The 13,058-nt window shown below is 42.9% G+C and overlaps 1 protein-coding gene across 1 annotated transcript in view; it reads right to left on the bottom strand.

Moving 5' to 3' along the window:
• Nucleotides 1-13,058, bottom strand: part of LOC108898296 (partitioning defective 3 homolog) — a 310,889-nt gene that overhangs the window by 162,042 nt on the left and 135,789 nt on the right. Inside the window, exons 6-7 of the mRNA XM_018698248.2 lie at nt 1,033-1,136; nt 164-247 (exon numbers count right to left, since the gene is read on the bottom strand). Of these exons, the coding sequence (XP_018553764.1) occupies nt 164-247; nt 1,033-1,136 (188 nt within the window). The remainder of the gene's footprint in view (nt 1-163; nt 248-1,032; nt 1,137-13,058) is intronic.

Genomic DNA, 13,058 nt, shown 5'->3' with positions numbered 1-13,058 from the left:
AAGAAACAGAGTTAGCAGAAGTGTGAGAGAGAGAGAGAGAGAGAGAGAGAGCAGCATCCACTGGGCTTCAACACAAAGGCTGCAGGAGACATATTGGATAACTAACTAGCCATTGTTGTACACTAAGCTGCATTGATTCCCAGATTCCTCTCCTTTCTTTTACCTGACATCCTGCGAACTGAAAGGCACTACGTGGATCCCCAGGGGCCCTCCTTCATTGGACACCTCAACCGGCTTCAGCATGCCTCTGCAGGACAATGATGGATGTGGCCGAGAGGACGAGAAGGAGGAGGAGGCGGGGGGAGACATGCATGAATAAAAAATAACAAGAATGACAAGAAAATGCAGAAAAGCAGGATATAAAAGACGACACAGTCAAACATGACAAGGTTGATGGGATGCATGGGATGGGGGTTGGTGCAGCCTTATTGGTGGAGCTGTATTGTGTTGTCTATATAAAGTCATCCATTACAAAGTCAGGCTGGTGGACCTCAGGGTCAATTAGAGACCAAAATGGAGACTCCAATTAAGTGATTAAAATCAGACTGTTGCGCTAAAAGAGAACAAATTAATTGAAAACGTGTTAAGAAGGGAGGGTGATGGAGAAGGTTAATTTGTGTAGGTAAAGACCTGAAGACAAAGGAATACAAGTAACTATTAATGCAGATGTGTGTGATGATTTTGATGGAAGAAGGCCTTGGTCTTGATGTATGCTTTGTGATGTCACTGTCATATGATTATGTTTAGGTATTTAATGGTGGTGTTCTCACAAAAAAACACAGTGATGAGTCTCTCTAGGAAGAGTTTTTTAATTTATGTGTTCAATGCTGTGAGCACTGACAACAATATTCTATTGCTGTGGTAGGACAGAGAGATATACCTCAAAATTTGAACATACTATCAGCAGACACCAGGAGACATAAGTGAGAAAATATATTTCTTTGGAATTTGGATGAGCAAACCTTTAAAGACATACTGTATGGTATATAGATAGTGGGGTTATAGTAGTAGGGTTGTTGGGAGGCCACTCACTCTAGACTTAACGGTGAATGCTCCAGTGAGGAGTCAGCTCTCCCTACTGGCTCTATCCGCTCAATCCTTCTTTCTTGTTTCCTTTGCTCTTCTTCCTCCTCCTCCTAAAAAGAAAGAGAGAAAAAGAGACAGGATAAATCATTAAAAGACTATTTCAGCTGTTTAAGTAAAAGGCTCACACTCTCTGTCATTATTTCTGTTTGGCTGTGCTTGCATCCCCTCCTCTCCTGCCTATATCTCTCCTCTGGCTTTTAATCCAATTACCTGCAGGAACAAGTAACAGTCTCAATTCTAAATCAAAAGAGACTTTCAGTACGGGACAGACTGGGGCCCTGATGCAGCAGCAGAAGTATCCCTCCTCGGCCAAAAACCTCAAAGACTGTAGTGACAAAGTGGCCCTGATCAATTGCTCCTGCTCAATCAATCAGGTCTGGCCTGGGGCGTGGCACCTCTGCTGCATATTTGCAGAAATGCGATGAGCTCTAGAATGAAGGGAAGTGGTTGCGCTTGCTGTCATCTGTTTCTCTCACTCTCTTCATTTCATTTACTCATCTTCCTTCAGGGCCATTAGGCAGCGTGGCTGCGAGGCGGTGGCTTTTACAGGCAAGTCAGATGTCTGAGGACTTAACTAGGCTCTGGGACGAGACAGCAGCTTCATGCTCTCCTTAATGGGGGATAAAATCTTCATCTGAGCTCTCTTCATGGGGATGGTACAGACTGAGAAGGGCACTTACATGCAGTGATGACATGCTGTACGTAGAATAGGAGAGAGACATATTTAATAACGTGGTGTTCATTTTCATTTTTCTGTTGAAAGTTAGTTACAGAGAGAGCTCAGGAGGTTCATCCACAAATGACAAGCACCCTGAGCATCACAGTTTCAGTTCTTCATTTGGAAAATTGAAATAAATTTCAGTTTTTGCTTCCACTCCTGTTAGTAACTGCTGATCCTTTGTGTGTGTATGCGTGTGTGTGTGTGTGTATGTCTGTGCTTGCCAGCGCCCAGACAGTGCATCGTCTCCTTGGGAGGGTCTGCTGAAACGCTTTGTTAGCCACTGCTATTTCCCCACCCTCACCCCTCACCTTCCTATTTCTCTCTCTTTTACTTAAATGTCAAGCACATCCAAATAGGTCTTGTGCCTTTCAGGTTTCTTTATGGAAATGGATTCAACCCTTTTCAGAGGCCAGGATATCTTTGGCGACACGCAGGAATGGCACAGAGGGACTGTGTCCCCTATTTATTTATTAGAGTTGGGGGGGTAAGGTGGGATGGGGGCATGAAAATTTCATCAGCAGTCTGCCTTTGAAGACCTCGTCTCACCCTACCTGTCTGTCTCCCCTCTCTAACTGTCCCGTATGAAAATGAGTCAGTCAACCAGTCACCCCCACCTTTAATTACATGTCAGCTGAGGTCCTGGGAGCCTCGCGGGGACTGTTATTCACAAAGCTTTTTCTGAAAACCCCTGAGGTGGGTTGGCTGGATTTTTTTTTTTTTTTTTTTTTTTTTTTTTTTAACAAATGCTCTGCACAAAGGACCTGGCCACCTGTGGGAATTCATAAACAGAGGTGGGAGGGCATGGAATGGAGAGGGTAGGTGAAATTGGACAAGCAGAATAAATATCAGACCATATAAGTATATGCCATCAGACAAGACTGAGGTATGAAAGCCAAAAGAATATGCTGACTTTGAAAAGGAAAATTTTCGTACTCAGTGACCAAATGAAGGAGGCGATGGTGCTCGACATCTTTGTCTCATTAGACAACAGAGTGATCAGAGAGCCGAGCTGATTCAGTGTATCATCACTGAAAGTGACACACAATTAATTTCAGTAACAGCAGCCGCCAGCAACAGTCTCCTCTCTGTTAGTTTGCTCTTGTAGGTGGCAAGTGGCTGTGGCATGACTGAATCTCTCTTCCTCTTTACACATTTTCTGATTAAATGTAAGCACGGATGGAATAAAGAACAAGTGAAGACAAAGGAAACTATTTGTGATTATTACCATCAGAGCACCAAGGTGCACCAGGCCAAAAGCAGCAGTCCAAGCAAGCTGAGTATGTAAATGTAACAGGTGATATTACCAAAGACTGACAAAAGCAGATATCAGCGCAGCAGCAGAACTAAGCGATGTTTCTATACAGGTGTGAAAAACTGAAGACGAACTGTGAAAATGACACTGATGACAAGAGCAGACGCAAAATGAGCTGTGAGCAAGAGAAATGGGACAGGAAAGAGAAAATCTTTTAATCAGTACCATATTTAAAGTCTTACTTTGTTAAAACAAGTAGAAAAATCTGCAATCAGAGAGAGATTTTCCCTCAAATCTCAGACACAAGTGCAATGATCTGTGCTACACAGCCATAACTCAACAATTGAACTACTTTGGGTATTAATGCAGAAACATTTCACTGCTTTGGCAGGATTTGTAATGTTTTTTTTTATGAAAAATGTGCTAATGTGTTGTACTTCTAAACTGAAGCATATTGCCACTGTCTCACTAAAACAGACACCCATCTTACACCACTGGTGCCGTCAGTGCCAGTGTTTCTTCATATCAAGATCACATTTCCTCAGCCAATAGGAGTGTTTTCTTTCTTATATTTGAATGCACAACATGCATCACTGCCAGTCAATTTCAACCACAAACAGAAACACATGATTGACACTTGACATTGGATTCACGAGACAGTGCTTAAGTGGCCACGGTGGTTCATTAGAGTCAAAATGGGGATATGCACCCAGCAAGGAGACAGCCTCTTCATTATTTCAGACTCTGTGCTCTCAAAGTCTGTGCTTTCACCAGGCTAACAAATACCACCTCTAAGAAGAAATACAATAAATAATGACTTGTTAAGCCTGACATTTCATGCAATGAAGTCCTTGAGGATAGCTGCTGACTTCTCAACAGAGTGTTGAGTCAGTATTACAGGGGTCAGTGTCTCCTTGTGACCAAGGGTGGAAGAAGAAGTCATCTCCCTTTATATTCACTGCCAACCCATTTATTGTCTGTGGCAAAGCTGAGTGACAGCAGAGGAGAAGCACAGGCTAAATATACATCCATCTCCCTGTGCTCCCTCACTCTCTCTCTCTCTCTCTCCTCTCTTTCCTTATCTATCCATCACTCTGAATCTCTCTTTTTCTCCCTCTCTAAAAACCCTCCATTTCTTGTTCCCCTGAGTGCTTTTAGCACCCTGTTGATCCCTTGGTAACCCGTGGAGTGGGCAACAAGAAACAAGGCTGTTCAACTCTCCATGGCACTCACTCCCAGCTTGCTCTCTCTCTCTCCTCCCTCCCTCCTTCTCTCTCCCCTCCTCCCATGTCATATGGAGGTCTTGGAGCCTTGATCTGTAGCCAAAAATCCACCAGCGTCTTTAACAATGAAGGAAGTAAAAGCGAGGGTTAGAGGCTTGGCCATCGGACAGCTGTAGCATTAGATTATTGAGAATCATATACAGTAAGAGAGAAAGAAAGGGATGGGAAAGAGGGATGGCTGTAAAGTGCAGAGTCTTGTTACCTTCAAATGGACAGACAGGTTAGAACAGTGAGAGGACCAGGGAGAGAGAAGTAGAGTAGTAGGGAGGAAGGTAGCAGCTGTCTGCTCAGGAGGGAAAATGCTGCGCACACACACACACACACACACACAGACCCACTGCTTGAGGGATGGGGCAAAGGGTGTGTGTTGAGGAGCTGTCATACTCCATCAGCCACTGTTCTTAAGGACACCTACTGTAAGCATGTATGTGTATGTGTGTGTGTGTGTGTGTGTGTGTGTGTACATGTCATGCCATTAGCCATGAGCAAGTACAACATGTCGCTGTTTGGGGAAACGGGGGGGAGGGGTTCCCTCCTGAGCCCATCTTTGGCGTCAAGGGCTTAACAAGGACAGGTTCAAAGGTCACAACAAATGGTGTGTTACTGGCCACCACCCCTCCTTTAGGGCTGAGGTCCACATCTGTGTGACAGCTTCATGTGTGGAACAGGCCTCCCTGTCAGACGATGTCACACGCTCCCCTACAATGAGCCGTCTGTGCCAAGCAGAACAATGGAGGCCAAAGAACAGGATATAGAAATGTCTGTGAATGAACAATGTAATGTGTTCACTGCATGTAAAGGGAAACAAGCAATTTAACCAGAGCATTTAGCAAAATGGCTGTTGAAATATTTACAAAGACTGCCCTCCCTCCTGAATTGGCCAGCTAAAAATATGAAACATTAATTGTGCGAGGTGACGTACGCCCCTTATGGAAACATTAAACCAGCCAAATGTAACAAACGATGGCAACATGTGAAAAGAATCTGCGTCCAGTGAGCAGAAGTGTAAGTAAGAAAAAAAAGCAGCAGAGGCGGAGGCTTTTACTCTGCCTCACAAAAGGTTAAGGAGCCATAATTGTGCCCTCATTACCTCCAGTTAATGCAGTTCAGCTAAACACTGTACAACAGACAAGACCAAACAGGGTTTCACAGCACTGCTGCATTGCACAATGGCATTGACATACAAAGACAAGCTGCAGGTAATAACTCCTAATAGTCCTATTAAAGTTCCTTTGACCCCACAAAGCAATTACCAATACTCTTCCATCTTAACCGGAGGCAGAATCTCACTGTTTTCAATCAGCCGTTAAAATAAGCTTTATGGCATTGGACGCAATGTGAACAACAGATGATCACAACTTCTGTACTTCAAAATGAAGTGGCAGCCTTCACCAGCTGCTGATGGATGGCATGTCCAGTGTGTAGGATGACCTGGTCATAGATGTGTCAGAATTGACCATACATGGATCATTCTTCTTACAATAGATCTTCTATCCCTCCTATCCATTCCCTTAGAGGGAACTGCCATTAGGACTAAATTAGGCCCCAAAATGGCCTCTGTGATTAGATTGGACATGACTGTTACCCCCGACGACCCAGCTCCACCCTCTCCACCATCCTTAACCCTTCAATCTCCAGCAGCCCATCAGACTCCAGTGCCATTAAAACAACCAATATGTTACAGTCACAACGATTATGAGACACTTATTTACATTTATGTTGGAGGTAGGGAAACATTATAAAAGGCAGCATGAAGAGTTAAACAGTTAGTGGATGATGAAAGGGTCATCATGACCTCTGTCATCCTACCCACAAGTTCTCTAAATGGTACTTAATGATTGTCAGCAGACAGGCAAAAAACTGCTTCAGTATACTTCCTTATCTTCTTTATATTGTTATGATTTTAAGCATCATGATGATGTAAGTTAATGGTCATTTCAATATGGAGCAATGAGGATTTATTGTGTTGATGTGGAGGGAGTGGAACACAGAATGTACAGCACAGTATCAGGCCTTCTTTCAGTGAATGTTTCATTTGTTTGGCAAACTATTAGCTCCCTGTTGGAGTGGAAACAGTAGATCTGGAAAAAAATCAAAGCAGTGTGACCCTGGTGACTGCCATCTCTTGCTTTGTATGTGTGTGTGTGTGTGAGAGAGAGAGAGAGAGAGAGAGAAGAGAAATATGGAGGGTGGTTATGATACTCTAGTCCTGTGTTTGTTTGCCAAAGAGAGAAGGCGAGGCAGCGCCTGTCCTCTGATGAGGACATGTGTTGTCTTTCATATTTCACACCCTGCGCCCATGGGCTCCATCCTTGTTCAAAGGGGAGCACTTGCATTCCAGATTAGATGTACAATTCCTTTTGATAATGAGGAGAAGGAGTCAAATAGGTGAAGACAGCGGAGGAGCGGAGCTGGATAACAAGAACCTGTTTTGAATTGAAACCATTTCAAAATTTTTCAGGGTTTGTTAAAAACAAAAAATTATAGTAGTATTATTGGGATACGTGCCAATGCACATGCTGTTTACAAGGCAGCACTGATAAACATTTAATCACTGTTGATTAAGGGAGTTTGGGGGGAAAGGACTGATGAATTTTCTGCAACATGGTGAATGAATGAACCATGTTTGATACCATTTTCATAATCAGCTAATGTTAGCAGACAGGAAACATTTCATCTTGTGGTTGGCAAGACAGAAAATTACATTTTTCATTTTTACCTCACCTAAAAAATCAATAAATTAAAAAAACAAGCATAAATTATACATTTAAGAACATTACTGCTTTTATAATGAAAAATAAAATGAGGCTTTATGTTTCATTTTATTAATATATCTCCATTCCCAATTACATATTTTCCGATTTCAATGATATGCATCGTATATTGTATTCCCAAAGGGCCAAGTTTAATATAACTCCTCCATCCCAACACCTCCCTTTAATCAACAAAAATCCCCATCCTTTAAATCTGTCTCTCTTTGTTTTGTTTTGGAAAGATATGGCTTCTGGCTCATAAAAGTTTGGGCTCTGACGTGGATTTACTTGAAGCAAATTACAGGGACAGACAGGTTCCTGATGCTGTTAAGCAAATTAGATCAGAGATGTGAGGCTGCATTTGTCCACATCAGGACAGAGAGCGGCAAGATGTGGAGGGGTGGGGGTGAGAGACGGACAGCGCTGTTTGTGGGCTGACATTTGGAAAAACAAAGGCCCGTGTCTATCTTTACTCCTCTCATTCTCCCTCTTTGTCTCTCGACTACAATCTTCGTCTCGTCTCTGTCTCTGTCAGTGGGAGACTTGCTGTGTGTGGAATACATCATCTGCTAGCGCCTGTTTCATATCAGCTCTGGACTGATCTATCAATGACACAGCTGCCTTTGCCTTTGCCCACTGCATCGTTAAATTGCACTTTAATTAAATTAGGTCTGCTAATTATGAGGGCTTAAATCAATCACCAGGTCAATAACAAAGGCCTAAGGCGGACGGAGAGGCCCAAGACTTTTTCCAAACCTCATCAATAACAGCCACAACCGGAGCAGACTGCTCCTGTACCAGAGAGCCGGAGGTTCAAACGGGTAGGAATTACTGTGAATTGAGTTATCGTCACCGGCTTTTGTCCAGAGCACTTCTTACTCTTAGAAGCTCTGTGAATAATGTTGTTTGAATACAGTAGAAGTGTTTCAAAGAGTCTGAATGTGCAGTGCATTTTGCAATAGCACTTAAAAGGGGGGGGGGGGTTTAAAGCAGATTTAGAGTTTCTGGTTCATAAAAAATAGTTCAAAAGGAATATTATGACTTTCCAGACACCTGGCTTAGGTGTAGGGACGTGATTCCGAACAGATAATCCTGGGGGTTGAGTGCGCAGCCCTGCTGAGCGGACGGTCCCAGCTGAATCCCGGGTCTTTACCCATGCATTAAAAGGAGCTCTGTGGTGCTTTTCACAGATTAATCATCATTTTGAGCTTATTAAGTGGGAGGACAGTCTGCTTTCCACTGTTCAGAACGTTTAATCCATCTTTCAAACTGTGAAGGTCAGTGAGCGAATGTTACCCCCGTTGAAATAATAGCGGCTGTTTGAATTTCAATGAGAGCACCCGTGGTTTGGATCTGTATTGTAATTAAAATACATTTTCTTCTTTTTTTCATTATTTTTAGTAGCCCCCCCCCACCCATTCCCCCCTCGCAATTATGCGATTCAGAATCACATTGACTTATTGAGTAGCACGGTGGCTGCCAATAAACTACACTCCCTGCACTGCCAAACTGTCATGTGAACTATTTAATACAACATTTACTGTGATGCAAATAGTAATAATGACAATACTGGGAGAGAAAATGTGGAGAGCAGCTATTCATTCATCTTCCATAGGATGTTTTAACACACTGTGACCTTAAACCCTAAATACACGGAACATGAAGACGGAAGAAATGATGAAGAGGGAATGAGGGTGAATGATGTTAGACTATGAATAATTTAGTGGAAAGTAAAGCTTTGGTACACATTGCAGCGAGTTATTACAGGGGGTGAGCGGTCTATTCCACAGATCAGCGGTTGTTTGCTGCCTTGTTTGAGCAGGTGGGGGGTGGAGTGTGGGAGGTTCATCGGTAGTGTTGTGAGAGCAGTGTTGGATGAGGTGTTGGGGCTGGGGGGTGGGGGCTTTCCATTTTGTTTTAATTGGAAGCTGAAATTCTTGGATAAAGGGGAGACAGAAAGCCATTTGGCTGAGTCCTTGTTCTCAGCTGGGGCTAAATGAAGAGGGCCGTGTGGAGATGAGGGGCCTGTGGAGGGCCAGTAATGAGGAGAGGTCCCAGAAGACTCCAGTACAGCCCCGGCAATCTAGTGGACTCAAGAAGGTGGGGCAGGGTGTGGGAGGTTGGCAGAGGGTGTATGCTTTCGTGAAGAAGGAGGAAGAAAAGGGAAATAAAAGGGAGGCAGGAGGAGAGGGAGAGAATTACCACATCCTTGTAATCTTAATATAAGGAAGACGTTTTTTTTTATATATACGCTGTGGCTCTGAGTACAAGATTAATCAAGATATTGATTGATCAAAGGAGTGTACTCTTTAGAGCTGTTGATAATTTACTTGCTAATACAACAAGCGATTGTAGTCACTGATGAGATAAGAGCACTGAGAAATCATCAGTGTCACAACAAACAAGACAGATTGGGGTAGTCAATTGGATAGTCAATTTGCTGCACATAAATATTGTACATGTCTAGACAACCACCCACAATACATGTACGTATGTGCATCTTTACATAGCAAGGTACACGTATCTGTTCATATTTCAGCCAATCACATAACAACATCAGCAGGAGTCTCACCATCCTTCCCAACACACCCACATAAACCCCCACATGCAAACCGACTCCTGTTTCTCTGCTCCACCATTTTCTAAATGGAAAAGACTGTCAGCGTGGTTCTGGTTGAAACCATGAATGCATATGAGTGAGAATATCAGAGTATGTTGAGATGGAGCTCAGCAGGGGTGCTATTCTATGCAACAGCTCCTGTGGCCTGTATACCTGGAGCATAAAGAGAAGAAAACTCCACTGGAAAACTGTTGTGCAGAATGACACCATCAACGCTATATAGGCTGTTCCAAATTCAATATGGGCATCCAGCCTCAAGACACTGAAAAGATTATAGCAGTTATCTTGCATGTTTTACCACCACGTGTTTTTTTTTTTTTTTAGATTTTCAGTTCTTCTCAGACATTCCAGACAGCTGTTAGTATCCATACATTCTACTGAAATATGATGATTAAAACTAGACTGAGATAGGTTATTAATCACTGGAAACATCATGTTACCTTTATGGAAGTTACTGTACATTTTCATGGTAGGCTACAGCAGTCAAGCGTGATATAATTTGTCTTCCAGGGTGGTGAATTAATGTGTGGGTTGGATGCTGCAACATCCAAGATTTTAAATTTAGATGACAAACAGCAGGTTTCTTACTAAGAGAAGACACAACACTCAACTGAGTTGTGAAACTTTTAGGAAAAAGTGACACTATGTTTGATGTGACTGATTATCTGCTCTATCTCAAGCAAAAGAAAAAGCCCCATCATACATCAGTGCTTTATTTGGTAAAGGTCTTGCTCGCACGTTTCTTTTCAGATTCTTGTAGGGTTTTCACTATTAAATGTTGATATAAAACTGGACAGAAATGGTTTGGAAAGAAGAACAGACCAACATCTAAATTAATCCAAATAATACCTCTTATGGGAGTAGCACAAAGTGGCTGGCTACCATGGCTACATGTGTATGGAAGGAACAGAAATGGACTGATTGGCCCACTACCACCTCACTCTCCTCCTCACCCTCTCTCTTTAGAGGCTTTCTATTCCTCCATCTCCTTGGCTCTGAAATGAAACCACCCCATTCCTCTCCACTCGCATCCAACTGTGACCGCTTTTGTTCTCCGGCCAATGCAAATGAAACGGGTCTCTTCGGCCGAGATGGCGAAGCAGCCCCGTCTCATGTTTCTCTGTGGCCCCGAGATGTGGATGTTTACCGTCGGTCGGGGCCTTATTACATTCCTTCAGCAACTTGAAAGCATTGGCCCCCTAATGGGACCTATAAAACAGTGAGAAAAGCCTATTGTGACAATGGAGCTCATTGTGTCAGAGTGAACTCATTTGGCACTCTGCAGAAAGTGGAATTGTGTGGCATATTTAAAAAAAAAGCAGTGAGGGAAAGAAAGGGTGAGAAAATAGAGAGAAATCAAATAAATAAGAGTGAATGACCTCACTCTGTGGGAAACTGGGCTCTGTCAATCACCAAAGTCCATCAGGGATAAAAAGAGCTCAGCTTTTTAGCTTTAGCAGTTGCAGAATGTATTTTCATTAGCCTCTGTATCTTGTTCTTTGAGTTGGAGCAAGGTTTGGTGTTGATCATCTAAGTGTGACCATTCCATAATTTACTTCACAACAGAAACAACCTGCCTGAATACTGGCCATGCTCCTCCTATACACTACTCAGCACCTCCCTCCAAAGCCACTGACACTGCCCCCTCTGAGAAAAGTAAACTGATTCAACTGGAAATGCAGGAAGATGAGTACAAAACGCTTTCACCTTAAAAACAGTGTTGAGAGTGTGCCTCTTCCTCTCCCAGCTCTGTTCTCTGCTGCCCAGCCTAGTTTGACTCCATGCTGACGGCCCCGTTTTATTCCCTGAAATCATTATTGTCTTCAGCTAAGGTGCCCCTGTTCCCTGTGATTTGTGGGTAATGAGCTGGCACCCCCCTGCCCGTGTTCAATTATTCTCATTGAGAAAGTGATTTCTCACTCCACGGAGCAAATCGGAGAAGGCGAATGCATGAACTCTAATCAAGAATTAACATGTTCACAACCAGCAGTGCAAAAAGGGATAGCCACCCCAGGAGTGTAGAGGTGCTCTGTGTGTGGACAAAAAAGAAGGGAACTAGGAAAGAGCAGAGTAAAGGGACAGATGAGTGACAGTCACTGAGGTAAACAGATTTTTCACCTGTCCCTGGAAAACCCTGTTTTAGTACATCCACTCATCTTCAGTGTTTTGAAGTGAGGAAAAAAAAGGAACCGAACAAAACTTGTCAAAGAGCCTGATGTGTTTACAACTGAAGAACAGACAGCCTTGCTGAAGGGCTGTTCGCAGTGATGGGGTGAATGAGAGAGAACGACATCTAAGCAGTAATTAAGCACAGAGAAGGGAGCCTAAAGAGCAGGAAGCGAGACGATGAGTGCAAACTTTGGAGAGAAAAATAGAGCCTAAGACGAGGAGAGATGAAGAGCAACCATAGCTCGTGATTACTAATGACCTGACAGCAGCAACAGAGGAGGAGAGAGACTGAGAACTTCAGCACACAGAGGAAGGACGCTCACATAGCTTTATGTTTGAAACTAGATATGTCAGTTTGCAAATTAATCAAGATCATACTGATACTACTACTGAATGTCATGATGTCTAAATGTATCTATAGTATTCAAATCAAAACTTTCATTAATTCATTTTAATGTAACATCGTGATCATTTTCCTCTCTCTTATTGTTTTGTTGTTAACTTTTATTTCCCTGATGCTTTTTCAGAGGCTTTTCCTCTCTGGCAATAAACAATGCTAAAGGAAAAAGTCACGATTTTTAATTCTCAGGGGGTAGTTTTTGCATATAAATAGTCCAATCTGAAAGATGGCATAAAAAGCTCTTGGGAGTTTTAAAAACATGGCTATCAGCCTTCTGAAACCTGAATCAGTCAAATTCTAATCTGAACAGTCTAGTCACACACACTTCCACACACACAGCCTGCAGAGCAAGACAGGTTAAACATTTTCAGGCTATAGTACAGCTGATAGAGAAGAGTGTTGGCAACTTCCAAAAAATATCTGCCGCCTCCTCTCCTGTTCAAACGAGATAAGAGGAGAGACATGATTTGCACAATTTTCAATAAAGTAAGAAAGGCGAGAAAATAAAGAAGAACAAGAACAAACAAGACATATCTTGTTTCGAGGGGAAAGAAAAGGCCAAAGTGCTGTGAAACTTTGTGGTGGAACAACAGAGAATGACAGTTTTTTGTTCTTCTCCTTCCAAAGAGGCTGATTCCCATTTCTGAGCAGGGCAACATTTTCAGCTTTGTCTCTCTTCCAGTCCCCTGCTGACGGCCTTTTCACACACTGTCCTTGGGAACTACATTTGTCTGCTGTGTTATGTGCTTGGGATTAAGTTGTGAAAGTTGTTCT

This window comes from Lates calcarifer, linkage group LG24 (genome assembly GCF_001640805.2).
Source record: "Lates calcarifer isolate ASB-BC8 linkage group LG24, TLL_Latcal_v3, whole genome shotgun sequence".
NCBI lineage: Eukaryota > Metazoa > Chordata > Actinopteri > Centropomidae > Lates > Lates calcarifer.
This window is presented reverse-complemented; position numbering and strand designations above follow the sequence as displayed.